This window comes from Artemia sp. Qi Xiang Cuo, chromosome 1, assembly GCF_049724085.1.
Source record: "Artemia sp. Qi Xiang Cuo chromosome 1, ASM4972408v1, whole genome shotgun sequence".
Lineage (NCBI taxonomy): Eukaryota > Metazoa > Arthropoda > Branchiopoda > Anostraca > Artemiidae > Artemia > Artemia sp. Qi Xiang Cuo.
The window spans coordinates 46,669,413-46,695,863 of NC_142794.1; the positions used below are offsets into that span (position 1 = coordinate 46,669,413).

A 26,451-nucleotide genomic window follows, 5' to 3' on the forward strand; every position below is an offset into this window, starting at 1 on the left:
ATTTTTTTAGTGGAAAATGTTGTTAAATATGACTAAAAATAACAGAGCAGAATTAGATGTTGGGTGGTAGCTTCCTTGTGCCTCTAAGAACAATTCGTACTTGACTACTTGTTCTACCCTGGGGTGGAGATGTAGCTCTTGGAATTTATTCTCATGATGGGAAATTCATGGATGATGTATTGGGTAACAGCAAGGGCAGCTGGACAAAATCAGTTACTGGGTCCATCTAGTTTTCGTTTTCAATGAATGTAAATTTCTCCTAACTTTTGTTTACTAAATAATATAAATTGTATTTTAAGTTAATTTAAGACAAAATAAAAAAAGGAAGATTAGCTAAGTTATCTTGTTTAATGCTTTTATCTTATACAAAATATTGCTTCACCGAAAAAATATGTTTAATACAGAATTGCTGTGCTGGTTGACTAGAATGCGTGAAATATGATTAAAACCTTTTGTGCCTATCTTTGCTGAAACAATATGAAAGATGCTTAAAGTTTTTTTTTTCTTCTGAGGTTTGGTAGCTAAAATAATGATGTGAACAATATAGTAAGGGTAATATATTCTTAGATTTGGTTTTTTTTTTTAGTATGGTGTCCGATTATTTCCACCCCAATCTGGGAGGAGTGGAATCACACATTTGGGCAATTTCATGCAGTCTCACTCAGAAAGGTCATACTGTGTTAGTTCTTACCCATATGTACGAAGGCTATCTTGGAGTGAGGGAATTTGAAAATGGGATTCGCGTAAGTTTGATCTCAATCTTTTTTCTTTTATTTTCCTTCTTCCTTTTGCTTTATACCTATGAAGATTCTGTACTACTTTATTGTTTAATTATTTTGAAGATAAATAACGAAACAAAAAGTTTGAAACTACAGTTGGTCTGTGACATCGTATACTTAGTTTATGACAGGTTTTTTTTCAAAGCGACTTAACTAATAAAAAAAAGTTAAATTTTATGAAAATGGCCAACATTTGCCTTGGACACTCATAGTGCTTTGTAATTCACTTATATTTTTTACTTGGATTGAGTGTTGCAGTAATCGTAAAATTAATTAAGTCCAGCCGCCAGGACCTAAAAACGCGAAATTTCCATGAAACATCTGTTTCACCGAATCTGAAAGCATTTTCTAGTCTTACCAAACCCGCTATATGATTATAGCCGGAGTAGGCTCACCCAAGGGGTACTTCACCCTTAAAAATGACTTGAAAATTAAAGAGTGCTATCTGGCGCGTTTCGTTTGCAAGCTTGTTAGATTTCGCTTTTCTAAGCTCAACCTAACTGAACAAAACGTAAGCAAGTTAAAGCAATAAAAGAAATCGAATAAAAAAGCGAGTAAAAACAAAATTTAAAAGGTAGTCACCACTGTTATCGATTAAATTTTTGTTTTTACTGGGCGAATCAAATTTAAAGATAAATTTATAAAAATAATTGATTGATAAATCGTTTATAATCTTCAACAGAAGCGGATAGTAAAAAAAATTAGCTAGGAGAGGCTTCAATAAAAAAAAGAAGGAACATGCTGTGCAACTTAATTAGTCTAGTATTGATGTCTGACTAATTAAGCTGCTAATTAACTATCACTGTCTAATAGTGATAAATAATATTAAGTTGCTAACTATCACCGCTAATACTACTATCACTGCTATATTTACTACTACTTTTTTATTTTACTTTTTTAAAACCCCCGGATGAACATAGACAATGACACTGCAGAGTAGTGAAAAAAAGAAAGAAAAAAACTAACACAACAATGTCATTATGAACATATGATACAATGTGATAATTAATATCATGCTCAAACCGTTAATATTTCATACCAGACCGACAACATCATGATCAACACAACACGCAATAAAAAAACAACACAGTAAACAATAATAAACAACTATGTCATTGTTAAGTTAAAAAACTACTTAACCAGTATCATATTCAAAAAGCAAAGGAGGTCAGTAACAGAAATAAAACTATTAGAATCCACTATCATACTGGATGCCACACTGGCCAGTTGCGCACAAGCATCGATAACACCATAACGGGCTACAATATTTCTATTTTGAAACGGCCTGGTAAATACATCAGATACAGTATTTATAATATCTGAAGTAATCACTTCTAAGGCTCCATAAATCCTTTTTCCTCAGTAGATGGTAGAATCCAGATAAGAAATTTACTGCTAGAGAACAAAAACTATTATAAAGTCGAGCTAGACCCTTACGGTTATAACGCCCTCTATTCGGAGATATCGTTAAATATGACACGCGCATTTTTTTAGTGCGCCAGAAACCAATTCGGAACAGGTTTCGAAAATTGACGGGGAAACAATATACCAAGCTATTTAGCTTTAACTGATTAAGGTAATGAAACCGAACCAAGGTTTAGTGGAGATACAGGAAGTTTACTATTAAAGCATAAAAACTCGCCCTTCTTTATGTTTACAGATAAGCCAATATCAAACAGTTCGAGGTAACGAACTGTAAGTAAGGAGCGACCCGGCTCAATAGTAACCGAAACTCTAGAAAAAGGGGTTTTGATAACAATAGCACATGGACGCCCATAAGCTGAATTCCAGGGGGGGGCAAACCTCGTCTAATTGGCACTTTTAATACTATATAATAGAAATCTCAGAAAAAATATAAAAATAAGGCAGCAACATTCCGCCAGGGGGGGGCGGGCGCCCCCCCTGCCCCTCCATATGGGCGCCCATGAATAGATACATCAAAAGAATCAGATTTCAATGCTGATTTCATATATATAAGTTTCATCAAGTTTAGTCATACCCATCAAAAGTTACGCGAGAAAATTTGACTGATTTTTGAAAAAAAGGGGGAAAGACCCCCTAAAAGTTATAGAACCTTAATGAATATCACACCATCAGATTCAGCGTATAAGAGAACACTACTGTAGAGGTTTCAAAATCCTATCTGAACAAATGTGGAATTTTGTATTTTTTGCCAGAAGAAAGATCACATATGCTTGTTTATTTGTTTTTTTTTTTTTTTTTTTTTTTTACCAGGGGTGATCGTATTGACCCAGCTGTCCTAGAATATTGTGGGAGGGCTCATTAGATTGGAAATTAAAAATTTTAGTGCTCTTTTTAAGTGACCAAAAAAATGGAGGGCACCTAGGCCCCCTCCCACGCTCATTTTTTTCCCAAAGTCACCCGATCAAAGTTTTGAGATAGCCATTTAGTTCAGCATGGTCGAAAATCTGATAACTATGTCTTTTAGGATGACTTATTCCAACAAAGTCCCCAGGAGGAGGGCTGAAAGTTATGAACTTTACCCAATGTTACCACATAGTATTGGTTATTGGGAAGTATACAGACGTTTTCAGGGGGATTGTTTCTAGTAGTGGGGGGATGAGTCGGGGGTTATGTGGGAGGATCCATACATGGAGGAAGTTTTCATGTCGGAAGGGACATTGCTATGAAGGGGGCGCCGGATTTCCAGCATTATTTAAAAAAAAGATAAGAAATTAAACAAAAAGAAACAAGTTTTTCAACTGAAAGTTAGGAGCAAAATCAAAACTTAAAACGAACAGAAAATATTATGAACAGTATATGATTGGGTTCGCCCCCTAGTCAATACCTCGCTCTTTAAGCCAAAGATTTTTTAGTACTTTCATAAGAGCTGTTTATTCTAATTAATGGCCTTTGTGATTAAGGGGTATTTTTAAAGAATTGGAACAAAATTCGAACTTAAGCGTAAAGAGCGATTTATTGACTAGGGGTTGAACCCCCTAATATACTTAATAAAAATGTATGAATATAGAAATTCGTTATGTAAGTTAGTTCGTAAGTTACGTTTTTATTTATTACTAATAAAAACGTTCGTAAATAAAATTAAACAACGTTCGAGAAAGCCATTTAATCAAATAAAAGTAAAATTAATATGCAAATTTGGTGTTGATTATTCATGTACGGTGAGCTAAAATCAAAACCTGCATTTATTTAAAAACGTTCAAAAATTAAATAAAAAAAACAATTCTTTTTAACTGAAAGTAAGGAGCGACGTTAAAACTTAAAACGAACGGAAATTATTCCGTATATGAAAGGGGCTGTCCCCTCCTCAATGCCTCGCTCTTTAAGCTAAAGTTTGACTTTCCCACAACCATATTTTTTTAAACAATAAAAAACTTTAGCGTAAAGAGTGAGGTGTTAGTAGAATGCTAATAATGAATTTGCCCAGACATATAGCAATCTCCATGTTTTTTTCTTGAAGCTATAGCAATTTGAAATATCATATGGAATTTGCTTGAAGCTATAGCAATTCTACAGGGGCATTACACCTTTGCCAAGAGATTTACGCAATTTAAGGACAAGTTTTGCTGACATAGATTTCTAGTTCATGATATACAAGTTTTTTTTTTTAGGTTAAATCCGTGGTCATTCATCTGTAAGTTGATTAGTAGGGTTTTTTTTTTTAAATTGGCTAATAGGTTTTTAAACCTATTACTACGAACGCTACATGCATTCTATTTTTGGAACTAGGAGCGAGATTGCGTGATGCTATAAGATTGGTTTCGTTTCATGGGATTCATTAATAGAAGGACTATGTTTTTGAAAAGGGTAATTACTTCATTAGTTTGCGAGATTTGTGAATTTTTTGCGAAAAGGTATTTGCGTAAAGGTATTGCGATGGTTAAGAATGCCTCACGGGTAATTAAAGAATGGGATGCTTGCATCAGCAATAGAAAGAATAAGCACAGATACTTAATAGATTTGAAGCTTACAAGAGAAATTGGTTAGAAGGTATTCAATAGCTTAATTGAAAAGTAACGATAGAATGACATTGTGACTTGACCTACCTTTACCTCGCCGATGTGGTCTGCATAATACATAAGTAACGTTTGAAAAGTATTTTCAATTTAAAAAGAAATGGCTGAAAAGTGTTTTGAGGGGGATGGGTTGCATGGAGGGTTGAGGTGCACGCGGGTCCCGTTAACGGGGATCCAGTGGCACGGGGGTTGTGGTTATCCAGGGGTTCCGGTACCAGGGGGCTTCAGTTGCAAGGGGGTTGAGTTAAATGGGAATTGAGTTCCACGAGAGTAGTGCTTTGTCGTGGTTTAGCCGTGAGGTCCCTTACCACAACCCCAAAGGGCTCCGATCCCCCCACCCCAGCCCTGAAGGAACCCCCGGTCCTCAAAGGTTCTCTAGGCTCCCAAAGGGGCCGTGGTTTACCTTGTAACTTTTACATTCTCTTGATTTTCAAAGTTCCGTTTGAAAGACTCTGTTGTTTTAAGCCAGTGTGATTTTTTCTTTACGTGGTGTTCGTTCAAAAAAGCGAGAATTTCTGTTAAATAAATAATTCTTATATTTTTTCCGTTCAATTGAAGGCGAGTATTTCTGTTAAATAAATAATTGTTATACCTTTTAAAATGACTTCACGAGGTTTGAGGGGGCTCTGTTGTTTTAAGCCGTTTGATTTTTTCTTTACATGGTGTTCGTTCAAAAAGCGAGGATATTCCGTGTGATTTTTTTGGGAAGTTTAATGAATATATTAGTTACCGAGAGTTCAATGACTCCTCCCCCCAATGACTTCCAGGGGGTTTTATGACTCCTCCTCACAATGAATTCAGATGGTTTTAGGACTCATCCCCCTAGCCATAACTCCATTCAACCTTGAGCGAAGATATAAAAGTTTGATGAAGTATTTTTCTGCTTAACAACTACATTAATAACTTCCAAGATAATAGGACTTATTTTTTAATTTAATTGGGAATGAAAAGTCAAAGTCTAACATAAAGAACAAGGTATTTCAAAGGGGGTAGCTAACGTCATATACGGGATAATTTAAATTCGTCTTAGTTTTTAACGATGCTCCTTATTTCTAGTTGAAAATTCTTATTTTTTAATTTAATTGGGAATGAAAAGTCAAAATCTAACATAAAGAACAAGATTTTTCGGAGGGGGTAGCTAACTTCATATACGGGATAATTTCCATTCGTCTTAGTTTTTAACGATGCTCCTTATTTCTAGTTGAAAATGCTTATTTTTAAATTAATTGGGTATTAAAAGTAAAATTCTCAAATAAAGAACAAGGTATTTCGGAGGGGGTAGCTAACTTCATCTACGGGATAATTTCCATTCGTCCTAGTTTTTAACGATGCTCCTTATTTCTAGTTGAAAATGCTTATTTTTTTAATTTAATAGGAAATGAAAAGTCAAAGTGCTAGATTGGTTGAAATCCACTAGCTCAATATTGGGGTCTTAGTCCACCAGCCGGAATGGTGGAAATCCACTGGCTCAGTATTGAGGTCCCAGTCCACCAGCCTGAACGGTCAAAATTCACTAGCTCAGAATTGGGGTCTTAGTCCACCAGCCTGAATGGTTGAAATTCATTAGCTCAGAATTGGGGTCTTAGTCAGTGTTCAGATTGGAGCATTGGGGTCCGACTATCTGGGCTTTATTTGTCAAGAGCTGAATGCTAAGAGATGGACATGAGCTTGATTGGGACCCCATTGTGAAAACGGAAAACAAAAAAACAAAAAATATATTGTTGATATGTGTGTAGAGCATGGCATGGTTACCGCTAGGGGCAACAGTCTAACCGTTGACGGTTTTAGGTATCCGTGAATAAGTTCTAAGGCGAGAGTGGAAATTGGGACAAATTTTTGGAAGTGCCCACCTCACCTGCTCAGAGTCTCAGGCAAGTGACCCTAAATTTGAAAAAGTGGAAATTGGCTCAGATTTTCTAAACTGAGCTGAGACAGTGAATAGATACTATTGGGAAATAATTTCCATTCGTCTTACTTTTTAACGATGCTCCTTATTTCTAGTTGAAAATGCTTATTTTTTTTAATTTAATTGGGAATGAAAAGTCAAAGTGCCAGATTGGTTGAAATCCACTAGCTCAGTATTGGGGTCTTAGTCCACCAGCCTGAAAGATGGAAATCCACTCGCTCAGAATTGAAGTCCCATTTAACCAGCCTGAATGGTCAAAATTTATTAGCTCAGAATTGGGGTCTTAGTCCACCAACCAGAATGGTGAAAATTCACTTGCTCAGAAGTGGGGTCTTAGTCCACCAGCCTGAATGGTTGAAATTCAGTAGCTCAGAATTGGGGTCTTAGTCAGTGTTCAGATTGGAGCATTGGGGTCCGACTATCTGGGCTTTATTTGTCAAGACCTGAATGCTAAGCGATGGACATGAGCTCGATTGGGACCCCATTGTGAAAACGGAAAACAAAAAACAAAAAATATATTGTTGATATGTGCGTAGAGCATGGCATGGTTACCGCTAGGGGCAACAGTCTAACCGTTGACGGTTTTAGGTATCCGTGAATAAGTTCTAAGGCGAGAGTGGAAATTGGGACAAATTTTTGGAGGTGCCCACCTCACCTGCTCAGAGTCTCAGGCAAGTGACCCTAAATTTGAAAAAGTGGAAATTGGCTCAGATTTTCTAAACTGAGCTGAGACAGTGAATAGATACTATTGGGAGATAATTTCCATTCATCTTAGTTTTTAACGATGCTCCTTATTTCTAGTTGAAAAAGCCTATTTTTTTAATTTAATTGAGAATGAAAAGTCAAAGTGCCAGAATGGTTGAAATCCACTAGCTCAGTATTGGGGTCTTAGTCCACCAGCTTGAATGGTGGAAATCCACTGGCTCAGTATTGAGGTCTCAGTCCACCAGCCTGAATGGTCGAAATTCACTAGCTCAGAATTGGGGTCTTAGTCCACCAGCCTGAATGTTGGAAATTCACTAGCTCAGAATTGGGGTCTTAGTCCACCAGCCTGAATGGTTGAAACTCACTAGCTCAGAATTGGGGTCTTAGTCAGTGTTCAGATTGGAGCATTGGGGTCTAACTATCTGGGCTTTATTTGTCAAGACCTGAATGCTAAGCGATGGACATGAGCTTGATTGGGACCCCATTGTGAAAACGGAAAACAAAAAACAAAAAATATATTGTTGATATGTGTGTAGAGCATGGCATGGTTACCGCTAGGGGCAACAGTCTAACCGTTGATGGTTTTAGGTATCCGTGAATAAGTTCTAAGGCGAGAGTGGAAATTGGGACATTTTTGGAGGTGCCCACCTCACCTGCTCAGAGTCTCAGGCAAGTGACCCTAAATTTGAAAAAGTGGAAATTGGCTCAGATTTTCTAAACTGAGCTGAGTCAGTGAATAGATACTATTGGGAAAGTTATTGGAGACACTGGGCATCCTTGAACAAGTGCTAAATTGAGAGAGGAATTTGGGACAATATTTGGGGGCACCCACCCGCCCAGAGTCTCCGGCAAGTGACCCAAAAATTTAAAAAACACACAGAGACGACAGACACAAAGAGACGAATCACACACAGAGAGGACAAACACACAGAAACGACACATAGAGACGACACACACACAGAGACGACACACAGACACAGAGTCAACACACACAGAGAGATTAGACACACACACAGAAATGACAAACACACATAGAGACAACACGCACAAAGAGACGTCACACACACACAAAGATACGAAACACACATAGAGACAACACACACAGAGAGACCACGCACACACACAGAGACACAACATCAACACGAAGACGACAAACACACACACAGAGGCGACACACTCAAAGTGACGATTGACACATAGAGACGACACACACACAGAGACGACAAACACACAGAGACAACACACAGAGGGAGACGACACACACACAGAGACGACACACACAAAGTGACGACTTATACATAGAGACAACACGCACACAGAGACGACAAACACACAGAGACGACAGACAAAAATAGACGAAACACACACAGAGAGGACACACACATAAACGACACATAGAGACTACACAAGCACAGAGACGATACACACACACAGAGTCAACACACACAGAGAGACGAGACACGCACACAGAAATGACAAAACACACATAGAGACGACACACACAAAGAGACGTCACACACACACAGATACGAAGCACACATAGAGACGACACACACATAGAGACAACACACACACACAGAGACAACATCCACACAGAGACGACGCACACACAAAGACGACACACTCAAAGTGACGACTTACACATAGAGACGACACACACACAGAGACAACAAACACACAGAGACGACAAACACACACAGAGACGACACACTCAAAGTGACGACTTACACATAGAAACGACACACACACACAGAGACGACAAACACATAGAGACGACACAGACATAGAGATGACAGACACACAGATACGAAACACCCACAGAGACGACACACACAGATACGAAACACACATAGGGACGACACACACATAGAGACAACACACACACACACAGACAACATCCACACAGAGACGACACAAACACACACACAGAGACGACACACACACAGAGACGACACACACACAGAGACGACTGACACATAGAGATCAGACACAAACAGAGAAGAAAAGCACACAGAAAAGACACACACACACACATACACAGATACGACATACACAGAGAGAACATACAGACACAGAGACGACACACACACACAGAGACGACATCATATAGAGAGACGACACACACATAGAGACGACAAACACACAGAGACAACACACACACACAGATACGAAATACCCACAGAAAGGACACATGCACAGAGACGACACTCACACACAGAGAGTCCACACAAACAGAGACAGGACAAACACACAGAGACGACAGACACAAAGAGACGAATCACACACAGAGAGGACAAACACAGAAACGACACATAGAGACGACACATGGACAGAGACGATACAAACACACAGAGTCAACACACACAGAGAGACGAGACATGGCGTATCTGATGAAATAATTTAGGTCTTATGATCAATTTAATTTTTTTTTTAATAAAGTAGTTTTTTTTAGTAAGGACACTCATAACAACACGCACACAGAGAGAACACACACACACACAGAGACGACACACAGACAGGGACGACACACACAGAGACGACAAACTCAAAGTGACAACAAACACAGAGAGACGACACACACACACACACACACAGAGAGACTAAACAACACACAGAGACGAGACACAGAGATACGACACACACACACACACACATATGACAAACACACTGAGACAACACACACACACAAATAGAAGACACGCACACACAAACACAGAGACGAAACAGACACCGAGACGACATACGCACAGACACGACACACACACACAGAGCCAACTCACGCACAGAGAGGACAGGCTCTTGGTCAGAAATAGAGGCTGTTTCCAAAGATTTGGAATAAGAAAAAAATTGTCAGGTGTGCCTACACATTGCAAAAAAGTGACCAGTAAGAAAACTCAACTTTTTCAACCAGACTGGTTTTTGACACGACACACAAACAGAGTCATAGTGAGAGAGATATCCAAAAAGTTGGGTTAATCTAGGTTCACTTAGAGTGGCGCGCCACTCTAAGTGAACCTAGATTAACCCAACTTTTGGATATCTCTCTCACTATGACTCTGTTTGTGTGTCGTGTCAAAAACCAGTCTGGTTGAAAACGTGGAGTTTTCGTGCTGGTCACTTTTTTGCAATGTGTAGGCACACCTGACAATTTTTTTCTTATTCTAAATCTTTGGAAACAGCCTCTATTTCTGACCAAGAGCTTGTCCTCTCTGTGCGTGAGTTGGCTCTGTGTGTGTGTCGTCTCTGTGAGTGTGTCGTCTCTGTGTGTGTTTCGTATCTGCGTGTGTGTGTGTGTCGTCTATTTGTGTGTGTGTGTTTTCTCCGTGTGTTTGTCATCTGTGTGTGTGTGTGTGTCGTCTCTATGTGTCTCGTCTCTGTGTGTTTTGTCGTCTCTGTGTGTGTGTGTGTGTGTGTGTGTCGTCTCTATGTTTAAGTCTTCACTTTGAGTATGTGGTCTGTGTGTGTGTGTAGTCTCTGTATGGGTGTCGTCTCTGTGTGTATGTGTGTTATCTCTTTGTGCGTGTTTTTATGAGTGTCATTAATAAAAAAAAAACTACTTTATTAAAAAAAAATTAAATTGATTATAAGACCTACATTATTTCATCAGATACGCCATGTCTCGTCTCTGTGTTTGTGTTGACTCTGTGTGTGTGTATCGTCTCTGTCCATGGGTCGTCTCTATGTGTCGTTTCTGTGTGTTTGTCCTATCTGTGTGTGATTGGTCTATGTGTGTTTGTCATATCTGTGTGTGAGTGGACTCTGTGTGTGTGTCGTCTCTGTGCCTGTGTCGTCTCTGTGGGTGTTTAGTATCTGTGTGTGTGTGTTGTCTCTGTGTGTTTGTCGTCTCTGTGTGCGTGTCGTCTCTCTATGTGTTGTTGTCTCTGTGTGTGTGTCGTTTCTGTGTCTGTGTTGTCTCTATGTGTGTGTCGTCTCTCTGTATGTGTGTATATGTGTGTAGTTTCTGTCTGCTTGTCTTCTCTGTGTGTGTGTCGTCTCTATGTGTAAGTCGTCACTTTGAGTGTGTCGTCTCTGTGTGTGTGTCGTCTCTCTGTGTGTGTTTGTGTCGTCTCTGTGTGGCTGTTGTCTGTGTGTGTGTGTGTGTTGTCTCTATGTGTGTGTCGTCCCTATGTGTGTTTCGTATCTGTGTGTGTGTGTCGTCTCTGTGGGTGTTTCGTATCTGTGTGTCTGTCATCTCTATGTCTGTGTTGTCTCTATGTGTGTGTCGTCTCTGTGTGTGTGTGTCGTTTCTCTGTGTTTGTCCTCTCTGTGCGTGTGTCGTCGCTTTGTGTGTGTAGTATCTGTGTGTTTTTTGTCTCTTTGTGTTTGTCGTCTCTGTTTGAGTGTCGTCTCTCTTTCTGTGTCGTCTCTGTGTGTGTGTCGTGTCTGTGTGTGTGTGTCGTTTCTATGTGTATGTCGTCACTTTAAGTGTGTCATCTCTGTGTGTGTGTCATCTCTCTATATGTGTCGTCTCTGTGTGTGTGTAGTCTCTGTGTATATTTCGTCTCTATGTGTAAGTCGACACTTTGAGTGTGTCGTCTCTGTGTGTGTGTCGTCTCTGTGTGGATGTTGTCTCTGTGTGTGTGTGTTGTCTCTATGTGTGTGTCGTCTCTATGTGTGTTTCGTATCTGTGTGTGTGTGAAGTCTCTTTGTGTGTGTAGTCTCTATTTGTGTCTGTCTGTTCTGTGTGCGTGTCTCGTATCTCTGTTTGTGTTGTCTCTGTGTGTGTGTATCATCTCTGTGCATGTGTCGTCTCTATGTGTCGTGTCTGTGTGTTTGTCCTCTCTGTGTGTGATTCGTCTCTTTTTTTCTGTCGTCTCTGTGTGTTTGTCGTCTCTGTGTGTGTCGTCTCTATGTATAATTCGTCTCTTTGAGTGTGTCGTCTCTTGGTGTGTGTCTTCTCTCTTTGTGTGTCGTCTCTGTGTGTTTGTCGTATCTGTGTGTGTGTAGTCTCTATGTGTAAGTCGTTACTTTGAGTGTGTCGTCTCTGTTTGCGTTTTTGTCGTCTTTGTGTATTTGTTGTCTCTGTGTGTGTGTGTTGTTGCTAATTGAGTGGTGGCGAGCTGTATTTGTGGGATCTGTGTTTGTGTGTGACATTTATGTGTGCGTGTCATATATATGTGTGTTTAAAACGTCTTTGATTATGTATAGTCTATCAGTGCGTGTAGACTCTGTGTGTGTGTATCGTCTTTGTGCATGTGTTATCTCTCTGTGTCGTTTCTGTGTGTTTTTTAAATTTTTGGGTCACCTGCCGGAGACTCTGGGCGGGTGGGTGCCCTCAAATATTGTCCCAAATTCCTCTCTCAATTTAGCACTTGTTCAAGGATGCCCAGCGTCTCCAAAAACTTTCCCAATAGTATCTATTCACTGTCTCAGCTCAGTTTAGAAAATCTGAGCCAATTTCCACTTTTTCAAATTTAGGGTCACTTGCCTGAGACTCTGAGCAGGTGAGGTGGGCACCTCCAAAAATTTGTCCGAATTTCCACTCTCGCCTTAGAACTTATTCACGGATACCTAAAACCGTCAACGGTTAGACTGTTGCCCCTAGCGGTAACCATGCCATGCTCTACACACATATCAACAATATATTTTTTGTTTTTTGTTTTCCGTTTTCACAATGGGGTCCCAATCAAGCTCATGTCCATCGCTTAGCATTCAGGTCTTGACAAATAAAGCCCAGATAGTTAGACCCCAATGCTCCAATCTGAACACTGACTAAGACCCCAATTCTGAGCTAGTGAATTTCAACCATTCAGGCTGGTGGACTAAGACCCCAATTGTGAGCTAGTGAATTTCCACCATTCAGGCTGGTGGACTAAGACCCCAATTCTGAGCTAGTGAATTTCTACCATTCAGGCTGTTGGACTGAGACCTCAATACTGAGCCAGTGTATTTCAACCATTCAGGCTGGTGGACTAAGACCCCAATACTGAGCTAGTGGATTTCAACCATTCTGGCACTTTGACTTTTCATTCCCAATTAAATTTAAAAAATAAGCATTTTCAACTATAAATAAGGAGCATCGTTAAAAACTAAGACGAATGGAAATTATTTCCCAATAGTATCTATTCACTGTCTCAGCTCAGTTTAGAAAATCTGAGCCAATTTCCACTTTTTCAAATTTAGGGTCACTTGCCTAAGACTCTGAGCAGGTGAGGTGGGCACCTCCAAAAATTTGTCCCAGTTTCCACTCTCGCCTTCGAATTTATTTACGGATACCTAAAACCGTCAACGGTTAGACTGTTGCCCCTAGCGGTAACCATGCCATGCTCTACACACATATCAACAATACATTTTTTATTTTTTGTTTTCCGTTTTCACAATGGGGTCCCAATCAAGCTCATGTCCGTCTCTTAGCATTCAGGTCTTGACAAATAAAGCCCAGATAGTCGGACCCCAATGCTCCAATCTGAACACTGACTAAAACCCCAATTCTGAGCTTGTAAGTTTCAACCATTAAGGCTGGTGGACTAAGACCCCAATTCTGAGCTAGTGGATTTCAACCATTCAGCTGGTGAACTAAGACCCCAATTCTGAGCTAGTGAATTTCGACCATTCAGGCTGGTGGACTGAGACCTCAATACTGAGCCAGTGGATTTCCACCATTCAGGCTGGTAGACTAAGACCCCAATACTGAGCTAGTGGATTTCAACCATTCTGGCACTTTGACTTTTCATTCCCAATTAAATTTAAAAAATAAGCATTTTCAACTAGAAATAAGGAGCATCGTTAAAAACTAAGACGAATGGAAATTATCCCGTCGATGAAGTTAGCTACCCCCTCCGAAATACCTTGTTCTTTATGTTTGACTTTGACTTTTCATTCCCAATTAAATTAAAAAATAAGCATTTTCAAATAGAAATAAGTAGCATCTTTAAAAACTTAGATGAATGGAAAATAAACCGTAGATGAAGTTAGCTACCCCCTCCGAAATACCTTTTTCTTTATGTTAGACTTTGACTTTTCATTCACAATTAAATTAAAAAATAATTCCTATTATCTTGGAAGTTATTAATGTAGTTGTTAAGCAGAAAAATACTTCATCAAACTTTTATATCTTCGCTCAAGGTTGAATGGAGTTATGGCTATGGGGATGAGTCCTAAAACCATCTGAATTCATTGTGAGGAGGAGTCATAAAACCCCCTGGAAGTCATTGAGGGGAGGAGTCATTGAACTCTCGGTAACTAATAAATTCATTAAACTTCCCAAAAAATCACACGGAATATCCTCGCTTTTTGAACGAACACCATGTAAAGAAAAAATCAAACGGCTTAAAACAATAGAGCCCCCTCAAACCCCGTAAAGTCATTTTAAAAGGTATAACAATTATTTATTTAATAGAAATCCTCGCCTTCAATTGAACGGAAAAAATATAAGAATTATTTATTTAACAGAAATTCTCGCTTTTTTGAACGAACACCATGTAAAGAAAAAATCACACTGGCGTAAAACAACAGAGTCCTTCAAACGGAACTTTGAAAATCAAGAGAATGTAAAAGTTACAAGGTAAACCACGGCCCCTTTGGGAGCCTAGAGAACGTTTGCGGACCGGGGGGTGCCTGCGGGGGTGGGGGGGGGGGATCGGAGCCCTTTGGGGTTGTGGTAAGGGACCTCACGGCTAAACCACGACAAAGCACTACTCTCGTGGAACTCAATTCCCATTTAACTCAACCCCCGTGCAACTGAATCCCCCTTGTAACTGAACCCGTGTATAACCGAACCCCCCGTGCACCTGTATCCCCTTTAACTGAACCCTCGTGCAACTCAACCTTCCATGCAACCCATCCCCCTCAAAACACTTTTCAGCCATTTCTTTTTAAATTGACAATACTTTTCAAACGTTACTTATGTATTATACAGACCACATCGGCGAGGTAAAGCTAGGTCAAGTCACATTGTCATTCTATCGTTACTTTTCAATTAAGCTATTGAATACCTTCTAACCAATGTCTCTTGTAAGCGTCAAATCTATTAAGTATCTGAGCATATTCTTTGTATTGTTGATGCAAGCATCCCATTCTTTAATTACCAGTGAGGCATTCTTAACCATCGCAAATACCTTTACGCAAATATCTTTTCGCAAAAAATTCGCAAATCTCGTAAACTAAAGAAGTAATTACCCTTTTCAAAAACATTAGTCCTTCTATTAATGAACCCATGAAACGAAACCAGTCTGATAGCATCACACAATCTCGCTCCTAGTTCCAAAAATAGAATGCATGGAGCGTTCGTAGTAATAGGTTTAAAAACCTATTAGCCTAGTTTAAAAAAAAAAAAAACCTACTAATCAACTTACAGATGAATGACCACGGATTTAACCTAAAAAAAAACTTCTATATCATGAACTAGAAATCTATGTCAGAAAAACTTGTCCTTAAATTGCGTAAATCTCTTGGCAAAGGTGTAATGCCCCTGTAGAATTGCTATAGCTTCAAGCAAATTCCATATGATATTTCAAATTGCTATAGCTTCAAGAAAAAAACATGGAGATTGCTATATGTCTGGGCAAATTCATTATTAGCATTCTACTGGTGTTGAGGAGGGGACAGTCCCTTTTATGTACGGAATAATTTCGGTTCGTTTTAAGTTTTAACGTCGTTCCTTACTTTCAGCTAAAAGAAACTTGTTTTTTTTTATTTAATCACTAAGTAGAGATGACAACTTACGGAAATTTTGAGCCAACCCTCGACAAGAAAAACTAACTAGAAGACCATCATCGGCATACGAAATTGAACCAATATCACGAAAAAATACAGTAGGAGATAGATGTTTCAGACAAGTAGTGAGGACACATTTAAATATGTAAGAAAATAAAACACTTCCCTGTCTCACTTCATTCCTAGCAGCTACCAGATCGGAAGTACGTGGCAGTCACTTAATGCACACATAAGAATTCTCATACCAATATTGAAATATAGAAATAACTGAATAATAGACGCCGGAACAAGCAAATGCATGCAAGGCCTGGGCATGAACAACATTATCGAAAGCCCCAACAATGTCTACTGTGCAGCAATACAGTGAGCGCTTCTGAACAAAAGCTTCCTTCGGCAACCGGCTGAGTACACGATGCGCCTAAGGGCAGCCAACCCCTCTTCTAAAACCTAGTTGAAAATACGAAAAATCACACTTAGGAGTTATTTCAGGCAATTGAAGTCTTGAGCAAGTGAAACAGAACTTTAATGGTAGAAAGTAGAGTACACAATGTAGTGGTGTACATCTCTATGTTTATCCGATTCCAATTGGGATCACGATACCGTTTTGATTGGGGACACTTCAAGTACGCTTGAACATTAGGATGCTCAATTAGGCCTGGAATAGAGAGATGATCGTCATTTATTTTATCATCAACAGACACCTCGGATTTAATTAGACAAGCTTTAGACACGATAATGTGGTCAAGGTTGGATTTAACGGAGCCACGATTATGAATGTAAGTATACGCCAGTTTCTTAACAGTGACTTGATAAACACTTGGCAGAGAGTCAAGAAAAAGTTCAGAGCAATCAGAAGAGGTCATTATATCAGTATTCATATCTGCCGTTAGGATCAAATTAACATTTTTATCTGCAAATTTTATGAAGAAAGATTTCAGCTTATGGCAAGCTTTGGCAAAAGAAGTAAATGACTGAGTATTTCGATGGTTGCATGACAGATTCACATTTAACTAAGCCATATTATTTCACTGGATTGCTAGAATATTAGTATCAGAGTAGATTTGCACAAGATGATATCACGACTAAATGAAGATAGCGATGCCACTGGAAGGGCGCCCGCGGGTCTTTTTTCCTTCTCGAATAAATAAATCTTGAGTAGCAGAGTGCCTTAAACTGTTCATCCTCGGAAAGTATATGTTCCTGTAGGAATACAACATCAAAATTTAGTAGCTCGTTCATTAGCAGATCCTTATCTTTAGTACCATTAATGTTCAGAGAAACAAAACTTAAGGTTGTAGGAGAAGCCATCATGTTGTCATGGTAAGCGCACTTCTCAATACCGAACACTTTAAGCTGTAGGAAATATGTTTTTCTCCACAGTTGGCGCTCTTAACAGCAGCTGAGCTGCTGAAATTTTGGTAAATCAGGAGACTGTGGGCATCTAGCAATGGGGTGATTCACCCCTTGACATGGTAAACAACGACGCTGTAATTCTCGATCTATTCCACGGAGACACGGAGATACTCATATCCAAGACGTAGACAATAGTTAATCGCATTTTTCAGTGCTGTTCCAGATATTTCAAACGAATAAATTTTGAAAGTCCTACTTTTATGGCACGCACTAATCCCTCTAGGTTTTCCTTTAGAGACGATTCTGATACATTTGTAGGAATGTCCCGAACAATACCAAATGCTAATTTTTTTCAAGGACCTTGGTTTGAAAACTAGGTAAGCTCTTAGACGCTGAAGCGGCAAGGGATAGGGCTGACTTATTCTGATTATCGGGTTTTAGACTTAAAATCACTTCATGACCATCAAGCGTATCTAATTTATCTTTTTGCGAGCCAAGACCCCTTAAATTGGTAGGAACATTTATCGAAATTACAGCATAAATAAGTTTATTTTCGACCGGAATGGGAGCGGGGGTGGGAATAGGTGACTGGGTTTTAATCTTTTCAAATAATGTGCGTAATTCATTGACTTTGCAGTTAAGCATAGAATAGAGCGAAGCGGGGATTATCGGGATTTCACTCGCGCTTCGTACCACAGAGTCCGTCACATCTATATCTTCAGGATTGCATACTTCAAATCCTGAAATAGTGTCAGAAATACTAATTTGTTTGGTGTTAGTAGTAAGGCAATAATAGACGTGACGAATACATGCCTGAGGCATGGATATATGTGCAGTTTTACGGATACATGGCTTACCGCGGTCAGTCACCTATTGCTACGAACGATACATGAGTTACTAGACAGGTTTCTGGGCCAACATGCATTTTCTGGTTCAGACATAGATGTATAAGGAATTACCCAAGAATATATGTGTAGTTTCATGGGTTCATGCCCTATCATTGGTATATATATATTTCACGAATACAGGCCTTGTCCGACACGTTTCTTCTAGATTCAATAGCCAAAACTTGAGATCGTCAAATTGCGTATTCAAAGGTTTATTGAGCCTTCTGTAAAAAAATATTGTTTTCAGTTGTAGGGCTAGGTAATCATGTTTTTTCATACGAATAATTTTTTTTACTAAAGATACAGCCAAGCCGTGCATGTTTCAGAGTCAAAAATTGTCAAACACTAATAACCTCTAGGCTGAAGGTACCTTGCATCTTGTCTATAATTGATGGCTTAGGGTGTTAAATCATTTACGAAAAAATAACTCAATTTGCGAAAAAAGGTATAGCATTTGCGAATTGGAATGTATGAATGATCTTAATTGGTGATTGAATAATAAGGGTGAGAATGATCTTAATTGGTGATTGGATTGTATGAAGGTGCTAAAAAAGGGTTAAACTAATTACCAGTTAAGGTAAGCCCGAATGGGTTGTTAACTCCGGGAATTTATTTATAAATTTGGAATAGCATCAATCTATGGAAATGGTTAACGATGATAAAATGACCTTGTGAGTTGACCTAGCTTTACTTCTCCGATGTGTTCTGTATAATACACAAGTACCATTTGAACAGTGTTGTTATTATAAAATATGCTATAACATTATAGTATACTAAAAAGTTGATACTAATTTAGATTTTGATGGCAAGAAAAGAATTTTAATAAAGAAATTCAGAACAATCCTTATAAATCCTTGCAAATCAAGTAGTGAGACGATTATGAGTATGAATCGTCAAGGATCGTAAGCACCAATGACCCTAACCACCAAGGACCTCAACCTTCAAAAGTCCCCTATCCTCAACCTCCAAGGGACCGCTCCCCCCAACTTTTTTGGTCCCCACCCCCCATTTTTTTATTATTTTTTGTTTTTTTTAAGTTTTTTTATCATTATTTTTTTAGCATACTATTTTTTCAAGTTTTTTTACATGGCTTAGAGTGACATAAAACATACTTAAAACATAAAAACCCCATTTAATATTTTCGAAACTCAAAATGAGAATGGTACAGATATTTTAGTCGTGACTATTACTATTAGAAAAATAATGCTTGTACTAACACTTTTTTTTGACTGAGTTTCTTATGCACTGAAATTATTCAGCTTTTTTTTATGTATCTTAAAATGACATGAAATATGTTTGTGTCTCTACCAATCGTACTCTATGCTTGCTCATAGACACGATGCGGCTTTCCCACTGGTACTCTATGATGGGTTATCGATACTATCTAGTTTACTTTATGTATTAAATCAGTATTTTTTACGCAGTGGAACGATAAAAACATAACTCATATCTTTAAAAAAGTGAAGATGGAGCATTTTAAGAAAGTGTGTTCACATGATAGTGTTATTGTAGCATTGAATGTTGACAAGGATAAGTATTTAAACTATGAAATAAGTACAAGTGGTAGCACTATCGGAAACGTATGCGTGGATTGTCATGACAATAAGGAATTAAATTTATTTGGAGTACCAAAAAAATTCCATTGTTCAAATGGGGGATGTGCGATATTGAGATACCCAAAGATGATTTCACTCAAAGAGAACGCTAACTTAAAGATAATAGTGGATGAAGTGGGGTATCTTCTTGCTAGTGCTTCTGGTAACATGCAACCTGTTTACAAAATCTACTGTCATCTTTTAGGTATTAGCATTCAAATGAAAGCAAAGGGGAAAAGGAAGTCCTACTATTCTACTGATATCATACACAATATCTTTTCTAAGTGCCGGAACTGTTACCTGTGTAAAAATAATGTGATAATAGACTGTGAAATTGCCAGAAAAATAAAAAGGACATTGGCAGAAAATATCAGTAAGGAATGTGAAGATGAATCAATGAAAAACAAACTGTCAGAAAACGTTTACTAACATCATTGATCAAACAGTCAATGAACCAAATAATACCAAAGACGAAACGTATATTGAGCCTGTCTATAACTAAGAAATTAAAATTGTGTATGACTCAAAACGGAATAATGATTTTCCAAATGAATACGGGCTAAGAGAAGACAATAGCTACAGTATTAGGAGAGAACATGGTGAACTATTTTATGGAATAGATTCAAAATGTTCACAGTTGTTCATTGATATTAATAATGTATAATAATATATTTTTTGTATTAATATCCTACCTGACATTACTTCATTAAACATATATATTATTCATTACATTTTTATGTGTTCACTATTTTTAGAGTATGCTAGCATATCAAACGTTTAGAATGTCTATTAAAACATCGGAGATGTAAGAAAAGGAATTTGCATGCATCATATGTCGGATAGATAGGTTAAATGGAGAAAATCTAAGTATCAGAATGAATAAATTATTGAAAAACACCTTTTCTCGGATAGGTCAGGATAAAATTGATAAAATCTAAGTATCAGAACGAATATATTCTTTATTAACATTCTTTACCGGATATGTTGGTTAACATTATCAAAACCTAAGTGTCAGAGTGACCAAATTCTGTATCAGCATCTATTGTCAGATACATGGGATAACATCGAAAAAATCTAAGAATCAGAGTGAATAATTTTTTTTTATCAGTATCTTTATCGGATACAACGGATAAAATTGATAAAATCTAAGCATCAAAGTAAATAAATTCTTTATCAATGTCTTTTGACAGATTTGTTTGATAACACTGTCCAAATCTAAGTATCATGGTGAATAAATTCTTTATCAACTTCCTTTGTTGGATACATCAGATATCATTCACAAAATCTAAGTATCAGAGTGAATAAATTCTTTATCGTCATCCTTTGTCAGATATGCTTGATAAAATTGACTAAATCTAAGTATCAGAGTGAATAAATTCTTTATCAACGTCATTTGACAGATACATTTGAAAACACTGACAAAATTTAAGTAACAAAGTGAACAAACTCTTTATCACCATACTTTTTCTATATCATTTGTCGGGAATGTCAGATAACATTGACAAAATCTGTGTATTAGAATGAATAAATTCCATATAATCATCCTGTGTCGGTTACCTCGGATAAAATTGAGAAATTCTAAGTATCAAAGAGAATAAATTCAGATAGATAGGTTAACATGGAGAAAATCTAAGTATCAGAATGAATAAATTCTTTAAAAACACCTTTTCTCGGATAGATCAGGATAAAATTGATAAAATCTAAGTATAAGAACGAATGATTCCTTATCAACATCCTTTACCGGATATGTCGGTTAACATTATCAAAAATTAAGTGTCAGAGTGATCAAATTCTGTATCAACATCTATTGTCAGATACATGGGATAACATTGACGAAATCTATGTATTAGAATGAATAAATTCTTTATCATCATCCCTTTGTCGGATACGTCGGATAAAATTGAGAAATTCTAAGTATCAGAGTGAATAAATTCTTTATCAACATCTTTTGTCAGATAGAATTTTTTTATCAACATCTTTTGTCAGATACATCGGATAAAATTGGCAAAATCTAAGCATCAGAGTGAACAAATGCTTTATCAACATTCTTTGACGGATATGTCGGATAAAATTGACAAAATCTAAGCATCAGAGTGATTAAATTCTATATCAACATCCTTTTCTCGCATACATAGGATAAAATTGACAAAGTCTAAGTGTCAGAGTGAATAAATTTTTTTATCAACTTCTTTTGTCAGATATATCGGATAAAATTGATAAAAGCTAAGTGTCAGAGTGAATAATTTTTTTTATCAACATCCTTTGTCAGATACATGGGATAAAATTGACAAATCTAAGTATCATAGTGAATAAATGCTTTATCAACATCTTTTGTCGGATTTGTTGATAAAATTCCTTTCAACATCCTTTGTCAGATACATCGGATATAATTGACAAAATATAAGTATCAAAGTGAATAAATGCTTTATCAGCATCCTTGGTCGGATATGTCGGATAAAATTGACAAAATCTAAGTGTCAGAGTGAATAAATTTTTTTTAATCAACATCCTTTGTCAGATACATCGGATATAATTGACAAAATCTAAGTATCAGAGTGAACAAATGCTTTATCAGCATCCTTTGTCTGATAATATCAGATAAAATTGTCTAAATCTAAGTATCAGAGTGATTAAATTCTATATCAACATCCTTTTCTCGGATACATAGGATAAAATTGACAAAATCCAAGTGTCAGAGTGAATAAATATTTTTTATAGTATCAGAGTGACAGTTACAGGAGCAAATAGACAGGGTCCCAGGTAGAAATATGATGTTATTATTGGGAGATTTTAACGCCCAGGTCGGTAAAAATAGAGATAGATGGTATCCTAGCCTAGTTGATTTTGGTGTAGGAATAGAAAACAGTAATGGATACAGACTTTTGCAATTTTGTAGGAGTAATCATCTAGTTATAACCAAAAAAATGTTTGGTCATAGAATTCCTCATAAGTAAACATGGTATTCACGTGATGGTAAGACAGCAAACCTTATTGACTATATTATTGTAAACCTAAGACCGGCAGGATAAATACATGATACTATGGCACAGAGGAGTGCCTTTATTGATGTTAAAAGTAAAGATCACAATCTAGTAGTGTCAAGGGTTAATTTAATATGAAATATCGGAAGGGTAACTACCTCCCGGGAAGTTTTGATGTCGGTAGACTGCAGGATGAGAATTTGAGAGAAACTTTCCAGGAACAGTTGAATATTAAACTTGAGAGTTTAAAATTTGATAATTTGGAAGATGGTTGGAATAATTTTAGAAAAATAATTTGTGAAGTTGCTGAAGGTTTCTTAGGGAAAAAAGCTAGAACTCCAGCTAAGAATTTTAGTGAAAAAGCTTTATGTTTAATAGAAAAGAGAAAGGACTTGTACAAGAATTATCTGAGTGATAGATCATATGAAAACAAAAGGAATGTAAAGAAAGTGGGGAAAACATTTAAATATGAAATATGCCATTACAATATTTTACTTGTTAACATTGTTAACAAATTGTATGTTAACAAATGGAGAGGGAGTAGTCAATCCGGACTTGGCCCAGTTAAAGACAGGAATGGGGCCACAATTAGCGATAAGGAAACAACTAAAGAGAGATGGGCCGAACATTTTGAGAATTTGCTTGACCGAAATAGAGTTGCAGGAAAAGATAGAGAGGAATATGAAAAAGTTTGTGATACCTTGGATGTGAAGGAAAATTTGTTTTGTGAGGAGGAATTAGCTACAGCACTAAAAGGATTACAAAATAGTAAGGCTCCAGGTGCTGATAGGGTGGTAAATGAGTTTCTTAAATATGGTGGCTTTGAGGTTAGAAATAAGTTACGTAAGATTATGAATATGATTTTTGAAAAAGGTGAAGTACCTAATGATTTTAGGAAAACCTTAATTAAGCCACTTTATAAGAAAGGTGATAAAAGTGAGTGTGGTAATTATCGAGGCAGTAGTCTGGTTTCTGTAGGTAGTAAATTACTTAGTAAGATGATAATTTTTAGACTGAGGGATGTCGTAGACAAAGTTTTAAGAGAAGAACAGTGCGGTTTAAGAAAAGATAGTGGATGTTTCGGTCAAATTTTCACTCTTAGGCTAAAAATTGAGAAGTGCCTGAGTTTTCAAACACTTCAAACTTTGTTCCTCAGTTTTATAGATTATGAGCAAGCGTTCGATTCTGTTGATAGAAGAGCTTTAGCAAAGGTCTTATCCTTGTATGGTATACCAGACAAATACATTAAAGTGATTAGTGCTATATACGAGAATAACACTGCTGCGGTTAAGGTAGTAAATGAGGTTAGCAACTGGTTTTATATTAAATCAGGAGTTAAGCAGGGTTGTGTTCTATCTCTCTTTACATGGATCATTTTGATAGATTTTGTCTTAAGAAGCACAGGAAAGGCAATGGGAGACTACGGAATCAAAGAGGGAGAAAAGACTTTCCTGGACTTAGATTATGTTGATGATTTAAGCATCCTAGATGAAAGTGTGAGCAAAATGAATGAACTTTTAGAGGTTTTGCTAGTTCAGGTTGCTAGAATAGGTATGAAAATTAATGTTAAAAAGACTAAATCACTAAGGCTATGAATGAGTGAAGATGAAAAGGTGACATTGGGTAATGAAAAGATTGATCAGGTGGGCAGCTTCACTTACCTTGGTAGTATTATTAGTAAAGATGGTGGGAGCAGTGAAGATGTTAAGAGTAGAATAGCCAAGGCTCAGGGTGTTTTTTCCCAGTTAAAAAAAGTTTGGAAGAATAGGAAGATAAGTCTGCAAACCGAGATTAGAATATTAGAAGCTACAGTGATGACAGTGGTCAAATATGGCTCTGAAGCATGGACGCTTCGAAAAGCGGATGAAGATTTGCTAGATATTTTCCAGAGAAATTGCTTAAGGATTGTTCTAGATACCCGGCTGACTGACCGTATTTCAAACAATAGGCTATACGAAAAATGTGGTTCAATACCGCTCTCTAGGGCTATAATGAAAGAAAGGTTGAGGTGGCTAGGGCACGTTGAGCGGATGAAGGATGATAGATTGCCGAAAATTGTTCTTTTGGGCCAATCGTTTAGGGCTAAACGGAAAGCAGGTCGTCCTCGTCTGGGGTGGGAATAAAGAAAGATTTAAAGGAAATGGGAACTTCGTGGGTGGGTGTAAAAAGCGAGGCTTTGAGTAGATTGGGGTTAAGGATGAGCGTGCGTAGCTGTGTTGGCCCCAGGTGGCTTGGTGCTGAGGTGAGTTGTTAGTAGTGGTAGTAGTAGTAATATTACACTGGGGGGTTTTGACAGAATTACTATACAAAATTCGTTTTAATTGTCTTACATTCTATTTGCCAAATTTTTTATATGGAGATGTTCTGGGGATTTTTTCCGCTCGTTTTGTTTTCTGGGAAGTAATTTTCACGGAAGGGGGCATTTCTGGAGTTATCGAGGAACCGATTAGAGATTCAAGTCTTATTCCAATGAAAAAATGCTAAGGATAGTTTTTCAGGATGAATCGTCCACAATCAATTTTACAGAGAGGGGGGGGGGGGAGATTCTCAGTGAGGAAGGAACTGTCTGGGGGGATTTGACGAGGGGAGGGTGCACTTTACGTTGGATGAACTTTCTACGGAGGAGTTTTCCGTGAGGGAGAGGGGTATATATCATAGAGGGGGAGCCAGATTTACCGGTATTATTTAAAAAACGAACAGAAATTATGCCATATATGAAGGGTTGTCCCCTCCTCACTACCTTATTCTTTACGCTTAAGTTTGACTGTTTACTAACAAGAGACGAAAATTAACGAACAAGAGAGTAGTGAAGAATAATGGTTTACAAAGTAATATTTGGCAGGGATAGTCACTAGTGATAGATCACTAGGGGGGCACCCTGATTGGGTGATTTCTAGAGGGCAGGGGTGGCATTGTAGTTTTTAGAGGGCAAACTTCCATGGAAATCAACCAAGTTTGTTATTTCCTTAAAAGCGATTTTAAGTGTGGTATCACTTTGCAAATCTATCATGTTGATCTGCAGATAACTTGGTACATTACTGACATCCACTACGAAGGGGTTTTCGAAAAATATACATCTTACGTGAGATCTTTTTGAAGTCCACAAACCGGTTTTCAAACTCAGTTTGAATTTGTATCAATGCACTTTTCATTTTAGTATTTTATCTACCTTAGTTCTGTCCCAATATGGAGGGATGGATGATAGACTACTATATCAACAAGGGAAAATGGCTTCATTTTTATACATTCCTGAAAAAGGCTTATGCCAGCTGTGTTTCTCACTCAGACTATCAACTGTCTTGGTTTTTTCTCCAGTTAGCCGTGGATTGATGGCAACTTGATTAATTGATATTAGCTTCTTCGACTGCTTTCCTGCAGTTTGGAAAATGATCGAGCTTTCTTTCATCGATATGCTTGACAAATGATGTTAGTTTCATTTCAAATGTCTTAACATTCTGAATACATCTGGCATATAAATTTATTTTTTGTCTGCAAACTTGTGTTGAGTAGATTCAGTTACGTAATCAAACAGTTAAAAACCCAAGATTCCAGGCCTATGCGTATCTAGTTGTTTTTATGGAGCCTACCAGCC

At 37.6% G+C, this 26,451-nt stretch overlaps 1 protein-coding gene across 1 annotated transcript in view; it reads left to right on the top strand.

Moving 5' to 3' along the window:
* The window catches only part of LOC148956394 (phosphatidylinositol N-acetylglucosaminyltransferase subunit A-like), a 181,843-nt gene that overhangs the window by 19,467 nt on the left and 135,925 nt on the right, over positions 1-26,451 (top strand). Inside the window, exon 2 of the mRNA XM_089090666.1 lies at positions 587-743. Coding sequence (XP_088946792.1) covers positions 587-743 — 157 coding nt within the window. The remainder of the gene's footprint in view (positions 1-586; positions 744-26,451) is intronic.